Below are 22,738 nucleotides of genomic sequence, written 5' to 3'. Positions count from 1 at the left end.
GATTAATTGATTGATTTCTGGATTTCACTGAAGGACTATTTGTGTTTATGCAAACTTTACTAGATTTACTGCAAGACTACAGTCTAGTTTTTTTTCCCCCACATGCCCTGCACATGTACTCTAGTGAAATTAGCCTGTTTTCCTAGTCATTTGGTAAGTTAAAGCATCCGTCTCTTTTCTTCTATAATAGCTCCTTCTATAATTGCGCCTATATCAATGTCCACGTTTCTCTTCCGTCTTTATTTACCGACAGCAAAATTCAGACGGAACGTTTTCTGAAAGCGAACGTCTTTCAGAATCTGATCCAACAAACGAGTGTAACTCAAAACCAAAAGAAAATTAAAGTTCGATAGGAAAACTGACGATTTGCGACATTCTCAAACCCATTGGCGCCCTGAGAAAACAAAAAAGAGCCTTAAAAACAAAAATAATGCTTTGATTTATTTTCCTCCTAGCTATGCTTCAAAATCAGAAAGACAAGACAACGCACCACACAAGTAAACCAGATGGGTGTAGATTTTTATGATTAGGTACTAAACCTCCCATATTCATAGTCAGAACAATAACTAAAACACTAAAATGACCAGATCTGTGACAAACGAGGCTGGATGAGGACCCCAGTTCATCTTTCCATGCCAACTGGGCCAGTAGATGGCTTTTAATGTGCAACAGGGGTTTAATAAACCCTACATGGACTTAAATTGACCTTTATTCATCATCAGACTGTGTGCTTTGTTCAGATGAGACCAAGATTGAGCTTTTTCTGCCACAAACACTCCCTGGCTTTGGCATGAAGCAAAGGAGGAACGTGTGTGAACGCCCTTCAAGCCCTCTATTGAGCACGGCGGAGGACGTGTGATGCTGTGGGTTTGTTTCTCTTCCAAAAAAAACCCTGAGAACCGTGAACTCCTAAAACGTCAGCCCGAGTTCTGTCCTGTTTGGAAAACACACCAATTACTACGGAAGGAACAATTACTTCTTCATTTTGTATTCTTTTATCCAATTAAAACAGGACTTTTCTAAATGTTTCAGTGTTTTGATTATGCTGATGCACGAAAAATTGAATTTAAAAGCTTCTCACAAATCTTTCACAGCTGTGCCAATAAGTTGGGGAGGGGGGACGTGGCATATAAAACATTGTAAACGGGACAAAATAAGGTTACAGCTATTCTTTTCGGCTGCACTGCAAAAACGGAATTAGAAGTAAGTAAAAATGTTCTTAAAATTTGTGTGTTTGTCCTTGATTTGAGCAGGTAAATAAGATGATTTGCCAATGGAATAAGAATTTTGCACTTAAAATAGGAAAAATTCATCTCAATCATCTTATTTCAAGTGCAGGATGTCTAATTATCTTATTTTAGGGGTAAAAATACTCATTCCATTGGCAGATATGCTTATTTACCTGCTCAAATCAAGGACAAATACACTAACTTTAAGAACATTTTACTTATTTTTAGATCCGTTTTTGCAGTGTGTAGTAAAAGAAGGCAGCGTGACGCCCGAGCTATAAGCTTAAAAAAGCAAGAGGTGAAATATAAATGAACAAAAATGGACTTCCATCAATTTGGACAAACTCATAATAAACATTCGTTTAGTGGATCAGCAGTGACCGTCTGGGGTAATTTTTTCACACCGACGGCGAAAACAATCAGCTAAATAAAAAGTGCTAATAATGACAGAGGCGCCTTTCTTGCAGGTTTCGCTGATCTTGGTGTAACCGACGGTGTTCTGCTACTCGAAGCCCACCGCCACGCTGGGAGCTTCTGCTTTTTCGCGTTGGTGGTTCTTGTTCCTGAGTTTTCCACAGCAGTAGGAGTCGTAGGCGGAGAACGGAGACGGAGTGACGGACGGACAGGTGGAGCGTCAGATGAGAACAGGACGTAATACGGACCGGACCGGAGACAATCAGGCATAAATACTGTCTCTGCTCAGTTAAAGCTCAATGGCTCAACGTCTAATCCTTCTCTGAGGTTGTGGAGTTTTCTCCTTCCTCCTCCTCCTCATCATCATCATCATCGTCGTCTCCGAACGTCTGCTCCTCCATGTTGACGAGCGACTGCGAGCGAGCCGCCACCTGAGCAGCGAGGGCGGAGCTAAAGCTGAGCGCCTCTGAGCCGTGGATCTCCGTCAGTCTGTCCATCACCGACACGGCCGGGATTTTAGCTTTCAGGAAGCAGTCCAAACCGTTCTGTTGCTCCTCTTCCTCCTCCAGGACGCCATCATACTGGTGCAGCTCGGACGCTCCTCCTCCTCCTCCTCCTCCTCCTCCGTCACAAACAGAAGGTCCTCCTCCCAACTCCTTTTCCTCCGAGCCGCAGCTGAACTCCGTAACCGGGTCGGGCCTCACCCCGTCGTCCTTTCCTTCCCCTTCCTGCCCTTCGTTTCCTGCACGCAGCTCCGATAGGTAGCTTCCTTCCTCGGCACCGGTTTCTGCGCCGTCCACGGGACTCGCAGCATCGGGACTCTGAGTTAGAACTAAAGGTGATGCAGCAGCTGTAAGAAAGGCAGAAAAGCACCATTTATGATTCACTTATGAAGTTGAGAGGTCTGAATACAAATACCCACCCCAACCGCCATTCTGATGGTTTTTTTTTAGAAACCCATGTAGCATTTTCCTTTTACTTCTCCAATCCCCAACGCTCAGCTAACTGAAGTTTGCGGTTGTAATGCACTGTAAAAACAGATCTAAAAATAAGTAAAATGTTCTTAAAGTTAGTGTATTTGTCTTTGATTTGAGCAGGTAAATAAGATTATCTGCCAATGGAATGAGTATTTTGACCCCTAAAATAAGATAATTAGACATTCTGCACTTGAAATAAGATGATGGAGATGAGTTGTCCCTATTTTAAGGTCAAAAATCTTGTTCCATTGGCAAATCATCTTATTTACCTGCTGAAATCAAAGAAAAATACACATATTTTAAGAACATTTTACTTATTTTAAATTCTGTTTCTGCAGTGTGTGGCATAATTCTGGGGTATTGATAGTTTTGAGATGTACTCAAAGTCGCACACTGTCTATTTCCCCTGCATTGTTTACATTGTTTACATTTCAATTGTTTACACAAATCGCTGCCTCATCCTTATCCTGAAATTTACTGCAACTTACTGTGATTTTTCAAGCTGTATGCAAACAAAATTTCTTTCTATTCGCACTTTGTGCATACAAAATGACAAATAAAGCTGTATAAGTCTAAGTACTGTGCATGTTAAATGGCTTCACTGCAAAAAGGGAACTAAAAGTAAGTAAAATTTCCTAAAAATTAGTATGTTTTTCGTTGATTTGAGCAGCTAAATAAGAGTATTTGCCAATGGAATGAGAATTTCCACCCCTAAAATAGGATAATTAGATGTCCTGCATTTGAAATAAGATGATAGAGATGAATTGTTCTTATTTTAAGTACAAAAATCTTATTCCACTGGCAGATAGAATGATTTACAGGCTCGAATCAAAGAAAAATACACAAATTTCAAGAGGATTTTACCTAGTTTTAGTTCCCTTTTTGCAGTGTTCTTGCAGATCAAAAGTCTTCATACTGAAGCACAGCGAAATTATGAGCAGGAAATGGTGCTGTGCATGAGCAGTTCTACAGCACATTAACTTAAGCCGGGTACAGGACAGTGGTCATAATACTGCATGCAAGCAGGAATGAGCAGCTTTTCTACTCTGTCATTCAGAGCAAGGCGCTTTAGCCTGCAGCAGCAGCCCCCCCCTCCCCCACCCTCCAAGAATAACTCCAGTGAAGACCTTGGTCGCTGAACAGCATCTGCTTCCTCTTCATCCTCTCCCCATCGGACGCGCGGAAGCCCAGAACGGCTTTCAGCTCCGACAGGACGCGCCGCGACTCCTCCCTATCCCTCCGCTGTCGCTCCCGCTCCTCCGGGGACAGCATGTCGGACCACGAGCCTCTCCCTTCCCCGTCCGAGTCAGAGTCGGAGACGTAGGCCTCCAGCTCCTGGTGAGAAGACACACACGGGGGGGATAGGCATCTGCATGTGAGGCAAACGCGCCACACGAGTCGTTAGCCGAAAAAGGCGCGGATCCCCCGCTTACCATTTCCTCCGGCACCGGGTCTCTGTCCAGGATCAGCGGGTAGGACGGAGGAGGAGCAGGAACCTCAGCAGCAGGAGGAACGAACGGCTCAGTGTGGTCGGCGTTACCTGTACAGACGAGGCGACAGGTTACCGCTAGCCCTGCTGCGGTTGACCCGCTTCCTCTCAAGCACCAAGCTGGGACATACAGCACTGCAAAAATGGATCTGAAAATAAGTAAAATGTTCTTAAAATAAATGTATTTGTCCTTGATTTGAGCAGGTAAATAAGATTATCTGCCAATGGAATGAGAATTTTAACCCCTAAAATAAGATAATTAGACATCCTGCACTTGAAATAAGATGATGGAGATGAGTTGTTCCTATTTTAAGTGCAAAAATCGTATTCCATTGGCAAATCATCTTATTTATCTGCTCAAATCAAGGACAAATACACTCATTTTAAGAACATTTTACTTATTTTTAGTTCCGTTTTTACAGTGAGGGAAAAGGATCTTTGCAGACTCTCGTAAAAAGACCCATTGATGACCCGTTTTTTAGTTGTCTGGCAGATGTAAACACATTTAGATTTTAAAATCACCAGGTATATAAAAAAAAAAATAGTGCATTGCATTTGACACCAAAGTTTTACAGCTTCACTTCTGCTTTGTTTTTAAATTCCTGCTCATTTAGACAACACTGACATTTAAAGGCTTGACTGACAATCTAGGCAGTATAAAATAGCAAAATCCTTTATTATCTAATATTCTATTTTGGAAGAAAAGAGGTGGAAATTTAAAAAAAAAAAATTTTTGTCAGATTAATCGATAAAATAATTGACTGATTAATCAGTTATGAAAATCATTGTTTGTCGCAGCCCTAATTAGCAGAGCAGATTTGACTTTACACTACCTATTAAACGCTTTGTGAAAATCAGAGTCATGTTAACTGATTATAGCTGACAAAGAAACACTTAGGCAACAAGAAGTTGTATAGATCCCAAACACAGCAGAACTAGTGTCAAACATTGCCGTTCATTTAACCGTCATGAACCAAACTGAGTCCCTTCGTACAGGTGAACATGGGACAGTTCCCCGTCAATCACTGTTGTGTTCAGCTCCTCATGAGGACGGTCTACCACTTATCCAGCTTTTATATTTAACTAGACTCCTTTTTACTGGTGTTTTTCTATCATAAGACCTCTGACCAAAATGCATCTGTAACGCAACATCCTGGGATCTAGTCTAGGGCTGCACAATTAATCGCATTTGCAATATAATCGCAATTTAAAAAACTGCAGTTTCCAATTTTTGGCTATGTAACAATTAGTCAATCTGATGTTATTTAGGTGTCAGTAATATGTTTAAAGTGGGTTTGGCTCCACATGGAAGGGAAGACGGTTGCAGCAGTGAGATAATCTAGTTTTATCTATATAGTTTTATTTAGTTTATATAATCATACTGTTTTACCAGAAACTTTCAGGAATCTCACCATAGCATTAAGTTCTGGTCAATCAGTTTAAACACATAAACTTGTTTGTTGGTTGCACTTTATGTTCAACAAGGATTGATGTCCAACTTAATTAAAAGTGTTCTCTTGAATAATATTCTGATTAATAAAAACATTAAAAGTTCTTGTTTTAAATAGTCCTTGTTTACAAACATCTTTATCTAAAGGCCATTTTTGTTGCTTGTGGTTAATGCAGAGAAAAGTCTAAATCAAATCGCAATTTTGGTTGAAATTTATCGTAGGCAGAACGCAATCATTTCTGCTCCGAGTTGAGATGCAGTGGCTCTTTTAGCCCCTGATCTGCACAGCGATGAAACAGATTGTTTTGTTGTTTGTATATGTTTAAAAAGCTTGATAAATTAAACTGAAAAAATAAATTTAAAAAAATCACATTAAATTACAATATTAAGGTAAAATACAAATCATTCAGCCTTAATCTAGCCGGTGGGAAAGAGCAAACTGCTCTCCTCCAGGTAGGGGGCGTTTCACTTAAGGGACAAATGGCGATCACTGATTGGTCAGTTACTGACGACCCTCTGAGTTTGATTGACAGGCGGCGTCACGTCCGTTGTGTGGAGTGTCTTAAATGGCTTTGAAAAAAGTTTTTTTTTAATGATCTCGGCTCACCTGGACAGGCATTGGCCCGTCTGAGCATGCGCTCCACCTGGCTGACCGTATCCTCCCAGCATCCGGCGCTGGCCTGCATGTGAGGCTGCAGCTGCTGGAGCCGCTCTCTCAGGTCCTGGTAGCCATCGAGCGTCAGCTCCGTCACCTCCCTGGACACCATCAGCTTCTCCAGATCATCCTCCAAGATGATCATCCTGTAGATTCAAACAGGGCGGGGATGAACGCTCGTGCTAATTGCTCGTCCCTTTTCGCTTAGTGCCATCCTGCAGGTGTGCTGACTGGCAATTAATCTGCCTCTGATCTAATGCAGAAAGCGCGATCAGGCGCGTCGTGAGTGTCTGTGTGTGCCTGCATCTCACTCGCTCAGCAGCGCCTTGAGGTGCAGCTGCAGGCTTCGGATGGATGTGTGCAGGGCGTTGAGCTCTCGGCACTTCTCCCGCGCCCGTCCGTTCCTATCGGAGCCCGTCGTCCTCGGCTGCGTCTCGAAGTGCCGGTGGAAGTCGTAGCTGCGCTGCACGTCGGCGAGACAGCTGGCCAGAGCGTGATGGAGGGGCTCCGTCACGGCGGCGACGGACCGGTGCAGCGGAGGTGCAGGAGGCGAGCGAGACGAAGGCGGGGAGGCGTCCTCTTTGGTTGCGCCCTCCTCAGACTCCTGAATTCGGTGCGGCGAGAGGAGGAGAGCGAGTCGACGGAAGCATTCGGAGCTTTGACCCAACCACAGCTGGAACAGCATCTGCAGGTTAGAAAAGGTTTGATCAGAAAATGCGATCGTTCCATGTCTTTCTACACCAGGGGTGTCAAACTCATTTTGGTTTAGGGGCCACATACAGCTTAATCTGATCTCAAGAGGGCGACACGAGTAAACCCATTGCAAGACTAAATAGAACTAATAAAAGTGGACTTGTTGTTGATTTTTATATTAAATTAATTTCACTTTTACACAATATATTATGAATAACCTAAGCGTTTTTAAGAAAAGTATGTGCAATTTCAACAATACTTTTACTCAGTTAAACATTTACTTGTGCATTATGCATAAGAACTGATCACAGTGATTGTACAATGTTGAAAAACATGTATTCACATTTTTTGGAACTTAAAAACAGTCCTGCATGACAAAATACATCAAACAGATAAAAATTAAGAAATGATTTAAATTTTTCCACACCTGAAGCTTAATCTGCTGATTAAAACACAGCGCCCCTCGTGGACAATATAGGAACTGCAGATTTTCAATTAAACAAAGTACATGTTTTTTTTTCAATAATTGTTTTATCATTCTCTTCCTTTTATCTCCTCTTTCTTTCACCTTTTCTTTTTTCTTCTTGTTCTTCCTTTCCTCTCCTACTTTCCCATTGTAGTGTCCATATCATTTGAGATATTCCCCACATGAATCATAATAAAACTATTCACATTCATAAATCAAGCGGAGCACTATGGCAAAAGCAGTACTGCTCCACTTGTGAAAGTCAAATCTGATGAGCTCATTTTGGCATTAAGACAACAATTCGTATTGCCACATTGCCAGACAGGACACTGGAAAAATAATGAATAACGACAATGCATTTAGCCACCGGGCCGGACTAAACTGTTCGGCGGGCCGGAACCGGCCCGCGGGCCGTATGTTTGACACCCCTGTTCTACACCATCCCCGAGGCCCAACCTTGAGGGCTGGAAGGCTGTAGTCATCCGTCAGCTCCTGCGCCTGCTCGTCCCCCAGGTGTTCGATCCCCAGGCCGAGGCCCAGCTCCTTCAGAGGCACCGCGCACACGTAGTTGGTCATGTTGTCCACCTCAGAGTTCAGCGGGAACGTTTGGACGAGTTAAAAAAAAAAACAACACACAACAGCACATCTGGGATAGCAATGTTTACGTCTAAAAACCTTCGTGGGTTCCTGGTTTATGTCTCAGTAAAAAAAAAAAAAGAAAAGAAGAGGCTCTTATTTCAAAGTGATGAAAAGGAGGGTTTAGGATTTCCGATAGGGTTGGGCGATATGGCTTTAAAATAAAATCTCCAATTTTACTTTGCCAAATCCGATTAATAGATTTCTTTTTTTCTCCTTTTCTTTTAATAAAAAGAAATAAAAGAAATTAATTTAAAAACTTGCTTTTAAGAGCAGGCTTCACATCACTTGTGTAACTTCAAACTAAGTTTAAAAAAATAAGTAAATGAGTAAATTACGGTAAAAAAAAAAGTTTCCTTTTACAATATTTTGACAATATATTTTCCTAAACATGTATTCAGCATTGCGTGCTGATCTCTTCACGGAAGCCCAATGATTAATTTGGGAAAATAAAATCCCGATTTTCCAAAAATGTATTCTTAAAAAATGTAAACTCGAATTAATCAATTAAATCGATTTATCGCCCAGCCCTAATTTCTGACCCCCCAAAAAAAAGGCAAAAAGGGAAAAAGAAAACAGTGAAAAAGGAGACAAAATTTAAAAAAAAGGAGCAAAAGAACTGGAAATATGACACAACCTGAACTATGGTGTGATTATAAAGCTACATTAACACACAAACACAAATCAAACAACAATCAGCTGAAATGCCTCAAGTTTTACAAGTCAACGTATGAATAAACATGTCATGGAGGTCCCAATGTTTCTCTACTAAAGGATATGCTTTGAGCATGTGACAGGTGGCCCTGCGCGAGGCTCGGAAGGCCGAGCGGAGAGCCCGGTACAGGACCTTCCTGAGTCCCATCAGCTGCTGGCTGCGCGGCACCGCCCCGGGCCCCGCCCTGCTAAAGGAGCCGGCCGCACTCACCCTGTCGAGCAAACTTGACAAGTGAAATGTGATACAACTGTGGAGACGTCCCAAGGAGGCGGGGGGGCACACACAACACAAAAGACGGACGATTTAGACATGAACTGTACGCTGAAGGATCAACAGAAGACAACACAAGGTACAAAAAACAGCTTGGCTCATCTTAAAAAAAATAAAAAATAAAAAACTGTAAAAATACCTGGTTCTGTTCCCCGGGACATTTTATTTGTTTTTGCTAAATTATCTTTTCTTTGTATTCCAAGTAGATTAGGGACGGACAGAATAACCACTCTCTTACTGAGGCAAAAAAGCTCACTCAGCTATTTTTAACATCAATAAGGCGATAAAGCAGGGTTAAACCCCCAGACTGCCGTTTACAGTTAAAAAATGTTAAATATAAAAATACTACATTTTCACTCTACATCTGTGGCTGATATTCCTAGAATAGCCAGGACTTTAGTGTGGCGCTTACAAAAACCAGAAACTAGAAAGAAAGAAATGAGCTTCCTTTAATAAAAGGACAGAAAAAAGGAGGTAGGACACAAGGAGTAAGGAGGAACAAATAGAAGGAAGTATAAAAGGGAGGTAAGACACAATGAAATAAAGGAGAAAAAAAAGAAAAACAAGCAGGACACAATTAATGAATGAATGAATGAATTAAGGCTTGTAGGACATAAAGGAGGGAGGAAGGAAGAAAAGAATATATGTTCAGATGTCTGATAAATAAAAAAGCTGCCACTCAGTTGACAACAGATGTTCATCATCATATATGAGGCGCCTACCAATGCTGCACAGAAGATTAGAGTTTTAAAACTAATCATATACAGTAACTTTTTTCACTTTTTCCTGTCTGAAACTCACATACTTTCTAAAAGCAGTTAAGTAAACAACTAGACGTAACTTTATCCCAGATTTAGCACTATCATGGGTAAACTATCACAGAATACCTGCAGGAACCTACCTCCACAAATAATCTTTGAAAAAAAAACCGATTTAACTTAAAGGTTCACTAGGTAGGTTCCAGGATTTTTGTTGAAGTCTGCCCCCTCTGGTGACAAGTTGAAATTACACCAATGTCGCGTGACAAAAAAGCAATGGCCCTGCCGTTGCGAATTCAAGTCTTTTTTTTTAGACGTGTAATATCTTCTCAGGTAAGAAATTTAAAAATATTACTTCATTATATAGCAACAATATTTTATTTTGAAAGGAAATATTTCATACTGAGTCAATAGTTGTTTTTTAGGGGGATAAAAAAAAAAAAAAGGCGCACCCCCTAGGGGAGGCTTAGTGTAATTACCAGGGATGTTTAGTAGAAATGGCCTGGAAAAATTTGGTTATTTAAAAAATATTATTATGGTGAATTCAATTACACAGTAAAATAGACAGTTAAACTTAAAACAGTTACAGGGGGTATGCTTTGGTGGTGCAGTGGCTAGCACGCACCGCCAATGTGTGGAGGCCTTAGCCCTCGGCGTGGCTGACGCAGGTTCGACTCCGACCTGTTGTCCTTTGCCACATGTCTCATACCCCCTTTCCTGTCAGCCTACTGTACATAAAATGTGCCACTAGTGCTGTAAAAACCTAAAAAAAAACCACTTACGCTTAAAAAGAGGTAGTTTTGTGATTTAAAGAGGATTGCAGTTTATTTTATTGTGTTTTACTGCAGTTTGGCTTTTCTTTGTTCAGCATGGGCTGGAGGGAGGGACGCAAAAAACTTTCTTTTACATCACAGGGGGGGCCCCACCAAGAAATGTTTAGGGACCGCTGCACTAAACCAGTGGTTCTCAATCTCCTTGCTGCCGCACACCTGACATTTATGAATGAATGATTAACAAGGCTGCTGCAGCACCTGACGGCTGCAGAGGAGCTCATGCAATCATGTGACCCAGGTGTGCCGCAACAGAGAGACATCTAACACATGCATGTGTTAGAACCACTGCATCAGACAATTGTTTTTTATTAATTTTGAGTAGAGTCTGTGATTGAGTCTGAGAAGCGCTTGTGGCTGTTTTATTTTTTGTGTTCAAACTTCAAACAGTTGCCCGTGTTTAAAATTTGCGCAATGTACCTTTAAATACTTTCCAGACAAGCATCTCCAGAAGAAATAGGTCTGCTACTACTTTTGATGGGAGTTTGGCCAAAATCAAAACCCAAATATCGCATATTAACACAACTCCTTAAACTATCAATTAAAAAGATAACTATGTATTAACAAAATAAAGCTCTAACACGTTTTTCAAAGTAAAAGTCTTCCTTCACAAAATGTAGGTCTAACGGGCTTAAACCAGCGATGAAATAAAGCTCACGGATACCATCTAAAGTCAGTTTCACTTTTTGATAGAATAAACTGCGACAAATGCACTGCAAAAACGGATCTAAAAATAAGTAAAATGTTCTTAAAATTAGTGTATTTATCCTTGATTTGAGCAGGTAAATAAGACTATTTGCCAATGGAATAAGTATTTTGACCCCTAAAATAAGATATTTAAACATCCTGCACTTGAAATAAGATGAGTAAGATGAATTGTTCCTATTTTAAGTGCAAACATCTTACTCCATTGGCAAATCATCTTATTTACCTGCTCAAATCAAGGACAAATACATTCATTTTAAAGAATATTTTACTTATTTCTAGTTCCGTTTTTGCAGTGTGTAGGTGGCTTATTCAAAAAAAAGAGTTTAAAGTCTACCGCTAAGGTGTTTTAAGCAATAAAAAGGGCATTGTGGCAGAAATCCCTCCTTTGCGATGGTGCAGTCACTGACTGGAGGGGATTTTAAGTTCGTAATCAGGCAGTTCACTATAAAAGTTTAAAACTAAATGATTCCAGTCTCCTACAGGGAACCAGCCTGTATCACTAAGTCATACTAAAATCACGCTTTAATAATGCCTCTCTAGCCTAAACCTAGACGAGGCGCTCTAATCACAGTTTGTGAGCGACCTGTGATGGGAGGAAGAGTGAAACAAGCACACTTACAGGGTGAACCCTCTGGAGATGACCTCAGTCTCCTGCACCAGACGCAGGGCCTTGCGGGCCAGTCCCGTCAGAGTTTTGCTGTTGTGGACCAGAGTCTGGAGCCGGCCGGCCCTGGTCTGGACGTCTTTCTGCATGCGCCTTCGTCTCAGCAGCGTGAAGCCCCTCAGTCCCACCCAGCCCAACAGGGCCAGCCCCCATGGCGCAGCAGCCAGAGACCCCAGGCTGTCAGGGGAGTAGCAGGCTCCTAGCAGCACGGCAGCCAGACCCAGCAGCCCCGCTACGTCCCTGACAAAATGCAACGGGTTACAGTTTGAGAGGGAAAAACACACAATGGTAGTTATTCATTTATTAAACCCAGAGGAAAGAAAAAGACTACGATTCTTTTACGCCGGGGTTTGTATTTATTTAAATGTATAAACAAATGAGAGGATTGCACAGGCTGGGAGAGTCAAAAACAGACAATAAAATGGAAAATGCCAATAAGATGAAATGTGGGATATAGGCATCTAAAAGCCAGAGCTGAATAAGAGAAAAAAAATAGAATATCATAAAAAAAGGTCACTCCAGAAAGTGAAAACCACATATTATATAGGTTCATTACACATAGAGTGAAATAGTTCAAGCCTTTTACTTCTTGTTATTTTGATGATTATGGCTTACAGATAACGACAACGCAAAATGTTGTCCCAGAAAATTTGAATATTACTTAAGATCAATTAGAATAAAGGATATTTTAGACAGGATTGTCAGGCTTTTAACAACTATGTCCATTTCTATGCACTCAATTCTTGGCTGGGGCTCCTTTTGCTTGAATTACTGCATGAAAGCGATCCTCCTGGGGTTCTGCTGAGGTGTCCAGGCCGCTTTGATCGCAGCCTTCAGGCCATCTGCATTGCTGGCTCTGGTGTGTCTCATATTCTTGATAATATAATTCTCCACAGGGTTCAGATCGGTCCAGTTTACTGGCCAGTCCAGCACAGCATCCATGGTCACAGTGTGGGCCGGTGCCAAGTCCTGACTGCTTTGGGACAGAGACGTTCAAACGCTCTATGCCTTTGAATAAAATTGCAAAAACAAAGATGCATCTTGCTCTAATTAATGAGTAGTGTGCTTTCCTCCTTGATAAGGATTAGTATCCACCAGAGGACCACTGAGCAACAGTCCAGTCTCTGGTTCAGGAGAGGCTTCCCAAGAGGAATGAGACATTTGTAGCCCATGTGTAGGATTTGTCTGTGTGTAGTAGCTCTTGATGCGCTGACCCCAAATTCCTGAATAGATTTAGCGAGACGGTCTTCTCAATGCTGCTGGTGCACCTGTTCCTAGCGCACGTTTTCCTTCCACTCAACTTTATATGAATATGCTTGCATGCAGCACTCTGAACGACCAGCTTCTTTACCGCTTCCCCTCCTTGCGGAGGGAGTCGACGACTGTCTTCTGGACACTGCAAAAACGTAACTAAAAATAAGTAAAATGTTCTTAAAATTAGTGTATTTGTCCTTGATTTGAGCAGGTAAATAAGATGATTTGCCAATGGAATAAGATTTTTGCACTTGAAATAGGAACAATCCATCTCCGTCATCTTATTTCAAGTGCAGGATGTCTAATTATCTTATTTTAAGGGTCAAAATACTCATTCCATTGGCAGATTATCCTATTGACCTGCTCAAATCAAGGACAAATACACTAACTTTAAGAACATTTTACTTGTTTTTAGATCCGTTTTTGCAGTGGACATGTATCAAGTCAGCAGTCTTCTCGATGATTGTGACCCAGACCGCAGTTTTTTTTTAGGTTATTTAGGGTGTGACATCCTCAGTTTTCACCGTTAACTTTTTCACAATATTCTAAATTTCCTCATTACCCGTAAGACATAATCATCAAAATGACGAAAATACAGGCTGGAAATATTTCATCCTATGACGAATGAATCCATATAATGTTTAGGTTTCACTTTCTGAAATGACTGACAAAGAATATTGAGCTTTATCACAACTTTCTACTTTTTTTTTTTTTTTTTAGATGTACCTGCGTATTCTCGCAGGGTTGTCAGGGGGCTGCTGTCTATGAAAACGAGCCTTTTGGCCAACTCGGGCATGTTCACATGCTTATTATTAATTCATATACGCTGTGCGTTTTAAATGAACACGTCATTAAAAGGGAAATACCACAGCGACGGTCTGGGGACGAGACTCGGCCTGGGCAGGGAGCCCGCTCGTCTGGGGGAGCCGGGGGGCGACGAGCCCAGCGTGAGCAGGCTGGGGTCCAGCAGCTCGATCAGCTCCACGTCCTCCTGCAACAGCACGTCCTGGTCCAGGATGCATCGGACCGAGTACTGGCCGAAAACGCTGTCCTGTGACCAGGCGAGGGGAACCAATGAAGCAAGACGTAAACAACGGGCATTTCACAAAAAAGGCAGCTGATTTGTGGACCTACCAGCTGTTGCTCCAGCTTATGAGCTTCAGCTGCCTGGTGAAGGGGACTCCATCTCCGCAGCGCCTCGACTACTCTCCATAAACATCCTCCCTGCAAGTCCCACAGGGCAAACAGACAAGTTAAGAAAATAATTCACCACAGTTTCGTCTGTGTGTACGTTTCCAAGTTATTGGGAACATTTGATGCTTGAATACCTGAGCCAACAATCCTGCACAAACAATTATTCACGCCTCAAAAGAAGCATCCCAGGAGACGGAGCATTTCATGCCATAGCAATGTGTGCTGGCGGCGGATTTTATACGGCAGGACTGTTGCACAAATTAATCTCACCAGGATGCATCTGCGTCCCTGTTGCAGATTTAAACATGCACTGCAAAAAGAGAACTAAAAATAAGTAAATTTTTCTTGAAATTAATGTATTTCTCCTTGATTTGAGCAGGTAAATAAAATTATTTGCCAATGGAATTAGTATTTTCACCCCTAAAATAAGATAATTAGATATACTGCACTTGAAATAAGATGATGGAGATGAATTGTGCCTTTTTAAGTGTAAAAATCTTATTCCATTGGCGAATAATCTTATTTACCCGCTCAAATCAAAGAAAAATACTCTCATTTCAAGAAATATTTTCGTATTTTTAGTTCTATTTTTGCAGTGTGTCACCTATTTTATTTCTTGCTTCTGTACCGTCTGAACTCCCACACTGCAAAAACAGAACTAAAATTAAGTCAAATTTTCTTGAATTTAGTGTCTTTGTCCTTGATTTAAGCAGGTAAATAACATGAGCTGCCAATGGAATGAGTATTTTGACCCCTAAAATAAGATCATTAGATATACTGCACTTGAAATAAGATGATGGAGATGAATTGTTCCTATTTTAAGTGCAGAAATCTTATTCCATTGGCAAATCATCTTATTTGTGTGCTCAAATCAAGGACAAATACACTCAGTTTAAGAATATTTGACTTATTTTTAGTTTAGTTTTTGCAGTGCAGCACCAGCATATCCCGCCGTCAGCACCTTTGCCGAGGCGAACCACCACAGGCATCCACACCGTTTTACCACAGCTCCGGGTTTTGCAAAAAAAAAAAAAACATGCTGCAGGGTTTTGTTGCAAGACCCCAGAAAAGAATGCTCACTGTATAACGCCTGATTGTGAGCGGGATTTATTTCACCCTAATCTGCTTGCAGCGTTAGAGTGAAAATGGGACTCGTGTCGGGACGCGTGTTTGTTTTATTTTCAGAGGCGGTTAAGCGTGTTTAGTCTACAACCGCAGCCGTATTGATTACTGATAGGACATGCACACGCCACTGATTAGCAGCTTCATCCATAACAGTGTGTTTGCGCCGCTGAAGTAGGCCACAACTCTGCCCGGAGCCGCGCCACAGACAATGATCATAAGCAGACGACGCAAAGGTCTGCGTGGCTCAAATCCAGCTACTACTCTGGTTTAATCAGAGCGACGCCCGTCTGTATTCTGCTGCAGCCTCCAAGAAAACTGCAGCTATGAGCTGAGCATTTTAAAGCTCTAATGTAAAGCTCCCCGTGCAGAAATAAAGTGGAAAACACGATTAACCTGATTCCCCTACAGCCAGGAATTGATCATGCCTCTATGTTGTTCCAATGTGAGTTTTTTTTTTTTTCACATTTTTCCCCATTTCCTTATGCTACAACTATGAAGCGGAGGAAAAATTATGCAGAACAAGGACCATAAACCTACAGCGACACAACAGGATGGTTCAAATCTAACCATATCCAAAAGCTAAAATTCATTGGAGAATCTGTTGCAACAACACTTACATATTAAACTGCTGTTCACAGATGCTCTCATCACAAGCCGAGTGGATTTAAAAAACATTTTGCAAGGTAGTCGGGACAGAAACCCAATTCTCTAGATGTGCAAAGCTGGAAAAACACAGACTGCAAGAGACACATCACAGCAAACGCATCCTCTACTCTGTTTTAGTTTTATTAGACAGTATATGAGACTGGGATGAGAGAACAGTAGGAATTCACCTGAAATTATAGATCAATTATTTACTGGTTGACTGAGAAATTCCCCAATATGGACATATTTGTTTAAGCAGCTTAAGTGCAATAAAGAGAACGAAAAACAGGCAAATGAGGTTGTAAAATATGAAGCAGCTGTGGCGCAGGGTACTTTAGTACAGTAAAACACAAACAGAGGGACGTTTCATCTTGTTAATAACCCATATGTCTTCGTTATATCCCAGGAAAGTTCCTCTGGATGCGTACAGTTCACGTGGTATTGCACCTGGAGCAAAGTTTTCATCTTCTAATGCTGGCTGCAAGAAATCCCACAACCAATCTCCCCCAATTTAACCCAATTAAAAGAACGCATCTTGTGACACGGTGCAAATATTCACACACGTTTGCATGAACCACAGCAGCAAATCGGACCAGGACATTGACAGTTCTGAGGTACCGACACCCATCTATCTGAGTTGAACCTTTATCTGCGTTCCAGGAAACGTCTGGAGGAGGGAAGAGTCGGATCCCAGTCGCTCGTCCTCCTTAACTTAGAACAACAGAATGCCGGAAAGGAAGCGTGACATGCATGGAAAGTTCCTGAGCCGGGCGAGCGCAACTCCGTTTAGATGGAGCTCGACAGATTTTGCTTTTACAAGTGGAGCAAACAGCTTTCGCCATAGTGCTCCACTTGATTTATGCTTGTAAATAGCTTTATTATGATTCCTGCAAGGAGAATTTCAAATTATATGGACATGACAATGGGAGAGTAAAGGAAGAACAAAAAGTGAAAGAAAAGAAAAAAAAAAAAGAGTAGAGGTGAAAGAAAGAGGAGATAAAAGGAAGAGAATGATAAAATGTCCTCTGTCTGCTCCATCACCTGGAAAGAGACACAAAAAGAACAGCACAACCTACAGACATAAAGCAACAGATACACTCTATTAACACCTAGATGCCATTACTAAATCATATATATTATTATGTAAGCTGACATGTGTAATGTGATATTTGAAAAAAGAAAGTGACACAACATAAATAAATAAATAAATTATAAGATTACTGTATATAAGTGAACACTTAATACCTGGGACCCAGCACCAGTGGGAGATGTGAAAGTGCACTAGTTTAGGTGAAGATTATCCAGAAATAGCTTGATAGTGATTGTGGAGAACCAAAGAGCCACCTTCCCCGAGCACAGAGGCAGGCGTCAGGGGACCCGTAACCCCGGACTCCCAAAGGGGTCCCTAAAGCAGGTCGCCCAGGAGGGGCCGACACAGGATATCTGCAACCCCCCCCCCAAGGAAGGAGCAGAGACGACCCCGAGGAAATCCCCCAGCCACCGCAATGCCGACGCCCCCAAGAGCCGCGGAGACGAGCCCGTGGGCTCCGCCGGCAGCCAGCCCCGCTGAAGTGGTCCCGGCCATGGGCCCTGAGGGCCAGAGGCCCCAGGGGCGCCCCGCCCCCGCGACGAGGGCCCCGGCCGCCCCCCGGGGGGCCAGGCCCCGCGAAGAGGCCGCCAGGAGCGGGCCGGCGCACGCCCGGGAACCCGCCCCAAACCCGAAGCCAACTAATGCGCCAGGGGGCCAAGGCGCCCGCCAACGAAGTGGAGGAGGGCAGGACGTGGGGGGATGGGCTCCGCACCTATCGGAGACTTGAGATGTTCTTGGGAGAGGGAGCGGACCACACCCATACCTGAAAAAAAAAAAAAAAAACTCATTCACCCCATCCCTCCCTTGTGCCCCACTCGCCACACACAGAAAAAAAAAAAAAGACGCTGTACACACATTCCCACATAACACTCACATCCAACACTGACCAAAGGGGGGGGGGGACACCCCAAATCGACTATACGACTGCTTGTGCCCGACCCCCGGCCCCGGCCCCCGACCAGACGCCCCCCGGACCGGGCCCCCCCAAGAGGGCGGGCCAACACGACCCGCACGAGCCACCCGGCCAGAGCCCCCCCCTCCCCCTAAATACCTAATAAACCCACTCCCTCCCCCCACCTTACCCTTGCCATCCCTGCCCCCCGCCCCCTGGGGGGAGCGGAGGCATCAGCCCCAGACCTGGTAGGCCGCTGACTGCACACCGCAGCCCCCCGCCAAGACCCCGGACACAGTGGCCCGCACCTCCTCCAGGCCCCAGACTCCTTGCCTCCATCGGAGAACGGGGGTGTGCAGAAGACCCCGACCCTCCCTACGCCTGCTCAAATGTTGTGTTGTTGCATGTTGTTCTCAAGTGCGTTTAAAAACTGGGAGCGCCGAAGGGGATGCACGGCACAGCCCACCCCCCTTTCGGAAGGAAGCTGTTGCCAGCGCACCCCTTCCGTGTGACTGCCCAGAACCCTAAATGTCTAAGTGGGAGAGGAGGTGAAGGGAGCCGTCCGAGGTGAGGCCCACACAACATAAGCCCCCTCCCAGACGTCTTCCCCCCACCCCCCCCCCTACCATGGCCTATATGAGTGTGTGATGTGAAAAATGTTTGAAGTGAAAGTGTCTAAGATGCAAAATAAAATTGGGGAGAGGGGCGTCACCAGAAAGTGGCAACCTCCAGTAACGCCCCCTCCCTCATGACCTGCATGTGTGGCGGCGTGATGGAGCAGGCAGAGGGAGGAGTCCGGGGATGGGGAGCAAATGACTGGGAAGCCAACCCAGGGAGCCAGCTCCCCTACTGACTCCAATAGGCACCCCCGCTCCCCGAAAGCCCCACCTAGAGAAGGGGGCCTCGCCAGCGGCACCACCGTAGCCCGGGGGCCAGGGAGAGGCCGCAGGGCCCGCCAGCCAACCACCCACCAGGACCAACACCTAAGCCCCCCCCAGCCCACCCACCAAGCCTACTTAAACTAAATAAATAAATAAATAAATAAATAAATAAATAATAATAATAATAATAATAATAATAATAATAGGGGGGGACCCTGGCCAGCCGGCCCGCACGAGCCACCCCAACCCCACCCCCCAGGTGAAACCCGCACCGGAAGACGACACAGACCAGGACCGGGACAGGGGGCCGGACACAAGCCCACCAGAACGTCAACCCCCCCAACCCCCCCCCCCCCCCCCCCCCACCCGTGGATTTAATCCCTCCCCAACACTAACGTTCAAACAACTCCCCATACATTCGACAGTAGACATCCAGGCTGGGTAGATCCCTACTCCCCCTCCTTTCCCCCTCCCCCCACTGGCAGAGTGCCTTTCCAATAAAGGAGAAGAGCATCTGCCCAGAGGTGTTAATGACCATGCCCCCCTACCAGCTCAACGGGCCCCGAGACCCCCCAGCGCACCAGAGGCCCCGTGCAGGGGCGGACACCCGGGCGCACGCCGGCCCACACCAAAAGCGGCACACCCCCCGGAACCGGAACCCCCGAGGCCCCGCCGGGGCCCGCGCCCGAGGGCGGCGCGCCCCAGGGACCCCAGACCCACCCCGGCCCCACCCAGCGGCAGCACAGCTACCAGGTCAGTAACCCACGTCCGTCAACACGCAGCTCCCAAAGAGCGCCGCAAGCGGCTGCTGTAGGCCACCCGTAGGCCTCCCAAACTCCTCCCAGATGGGGGCAACAGACCCCGGAGCCGGATCCACCAGGCGCCCTACTCCAAGTGCCCCCAGGGCCCCAGGAACCCCTTCATCCAGGTCAATAGTCTAATTAATTACTTTTATCTGACTGCACAAGTTATTAAAGGGGAAATGACACATGCAAAAAGAAACAAAACAACACAGGCATACAACAGAAAATTAGAATGGACACTGAATAGGGGCATCCAACTGGGAAATTGATGCTTGATGAGCCTAATTATTATTATTATTATTATTATTATTATTATTATTATTATTATTATTATTATTATTATTATTATTATTATTATACAATTATATGACATTTTGTGTCTGTGCGACTTAAGAGCAGGTTTACTACACGTGTTTCATGTCAAAATCTAATATTTTTTCCAGACCCAAAATCCACGTCTCCTTCTTTTAAGCAAAATTTAAAGAGTGAATAAAATGTTTGCTGTGAATCTATAGCATAGATTTCTGCAACAATCACACTTTAAATATGGAATCTGCAAAAAAAAAAAAGGAAGAGAGAGGGAGGAGGATCAGATGAACAGATTGGTAGCTAAAGGGATGAATGGACATGGGTTTTGATGGACATAGGTTAGGGAATATGATCCAAACAGACTATTTTCTTTGTCTGACATTATCGGATGATAAACTGATTAAGATCCAAAAAGATGAATTGATTTAGTTTGCAAAGAAACAAAGAATGATGCACCATATTACCTTGATACTTTTCTTACCATCATGTAAAAAAAAGGGTGAAAACCGTCTAACTTCACCAAATGAAAAGACGAAATATCAAGCGGTTTAGGATATGAACGCTTCGTTTTGGATTTCTCCTAAAAGCGGAATGAATAAAACCAAGAAAAAAAAAAAACTTCCATGACTTCTCACAAACACAAAGAAAGGCTTTACTCATATCTGTGAGCAGGATGAAGGAGAACTCACTGAGGTTTTCTGCTTATCTCGGCCAGGAGAGTTGAGGTCTTCCTCTGCAGCACCGTACTCCTCCTCCTCCTCCTGCGACGCTGTCGGACATGACTCGAAGTCGGTGTGCCCTAGATCCTGAAGGTACTGGAACAGCGGGGAGTTCTGCAGAGAGACGGACAGACTGTGAAACTCACTGATATGAACGAGGAGGAGGAGGAGGAGGAAAACAGATGCCAGGTTAGACAGAGGAAGATCAAAGGATGCTGGTCCTGTGTTTATCCAGGGCTGGACAACTTTGGCTTAATGAGCTGGATCGTTTGAAATCTACACCGCTGCGGGAGTCGCTTTTGGGAAACAGAAAGAGCAAGAATAAGCTTGTCAGATGGAAACAAACAAGGGATGTGCAGTCTGTAATGCAATTGTGATTTCATCCATATGATGCCTGAGCCAGTTATCCCCAGCTGCAGAGCCCATATTCCTGGGCTAGATCCCTCTAAGCAGCTCTTCTATGTGTTTAACCCCTGCAGAGGAGCATTTCAGACATCTCATCACTGCCAACCGCCTCCCTTGCCTGCACTGCAGCTATAGCAAACAATGGCTACTCACATGCATTGTCACACGAAGTCGCAGCTCATGTTGTCACCAAGCAAACACACAGGCGTAGGGCAACACAGGAGTGTGTCATTTCTCACATCCGACGCAGCAGCATTGGACGTGACCATCCCCTCTCCCCACCTCATTAAAAAAAAAATGCCGCTGAAACACCGGCTCAGCCTCCCTCATGACCACCAAAGCTCAGAAACGCAGCCAAATATTTGGAATTGCTCTGGATTACACTGCAACAGGCTGTGGGGGGCTGCTAACCCCGGACGCTAGCTTACCTGTTAGCCTGTCAAATGAGCTCAAATGTACCTCTAATCGCTATGACAAAGCATCAGCTGGCTTAGAAAAGAGATGCGCTTGTACAAACCTCAAATACAACATCTTCGTCAAACTCCTCAGTCATTGCTCTCCGCCATCGATACGCAGCCCATTCAGCATTCTCAGGTTGGAGGCGAGAGTTGTCCGAAGCAGCGGTTGGGAAGTTAGGAGTTAGCCGTATGCTAATCGTCGGTTGGAACTACAACTCCCACAAAGCCGGTGTCCATTTACCGCTTCCCCGCGAGGAACGATAAAAGCTATTCATTTACACGTTTTGTACTGTTTTCCACTGTAATGTAATGTAATGTAATGTAATGTAATAAAAAATAAAATAAAATAAAATAAAATAAAATAAAATAAAATAAAATAAAATAAAGAAAGTAAGAAAATATTCTGGTAGTTTTTGTCACTGAAAAACCTCATACATCATACGAAAAACTATAGGCAAAGCTAAAAAGGTGCGTCCGAGATGACTCAGACTCATCACTTCTGTCAGGAGGTTGGGCCAAAACCCCAGAAAACTATTTCAAGAAGTTTGCCAATATGATACACCAGTTATGTCATCCTTGTTACAGTTCTAAGCACTAAAGAGGTATGTGTAAATATTTCAAGAAGGGGAAAAAAAAGAATTTCTAAAAAAGTTATTTTGTTCATCATTTCTGGCATAAGGCAAGAATAATTTTAATCCTGTTGATCTCAAGTGATATAAAACAGGAAGAGATTGGTCTGGTTTGATGTATATTTATGCTGGTCAAGAGTCTTTGCCACCCGGAACATGACAAATCCAAGAAAAGTAAAAAATTGGACTTCGGTTCTTGTCGTTGAAAACATTTCACTGTTCATCTGAAGGTCTTTCCCAATTCAGAGCTAGTGAGGTTAGAATTTTTCCCTCACTAGCTTTGAATTGAGTAAATCCTTCAGATAAAGAGCAAAACTACAAGAACTGAAGTCCATTTGTTTTTGTTTTTTTACCCTTTTTAAACTTGTATATTTATATAC

At 43.7% G+C, this 22,738-nt stretch overlaps 1 protein-coding gene across 1 annotated transcript; it reads right to left on the bottom strand.

Annotated features, from left to right (window-relative positions):
• Positions 1-1,412: 1,412 nt before the first annotated feature.
• Positions 1,413-21,944, bottom strand: vezt (vezatin, adherens junctions transmembrane protein). The gene is made up of 12 exons (XM_012873809.3): positions 21,789-21,944; positions 20,837-20,980; positions 14,343-14,432; positions 14,075-14,259; positions 11,910-12,194; positions 8,789-8,947; positions 7,830-7,977; positions 6,526-6,899; positions 6,167-6,360; positions 4,054-4,160; positions 3,748-3,955; positions 1,413-2,493 (listed from the first exon to the last, which is right to left on the bottom strand). The coding sequence occupies exons 1-12, from the start codon at positions 21,822-21,824 to the stop codon at positions 1,955-1,957; spliced, it is 2,469 nt and encodes an 822-aa protein (XP_012729263.2). The 5' UTR covers positions 21,825-21,944; the 3' UTR covers positions 1,413-1,954.
• Between the last annotated feature and the right edge of the window lie 794 nt (positions 21,945-22,738).

The sequence above is a fragment of the Fundulus heteroclitus genome, chromosome 17 (assembly GCF_011125445.2).
Source record: "Fundulus heteroclitus isolate FHET01 chromosome 17, MU-UCD_Fhet_4.1, whole genome shotgun sequence".
Taxonomy (NCBI): Eukaryota; Metazoa; Chordata; class Actinopteri; order Cyprinodontiformes; family Fundulidae; genus Fundulus; species Fundulus heteroclitus.
Note: the sequence above shows the minus strand (reverse complement) of the source record. Positions and strands in the feature narration are given on the sequence as shown.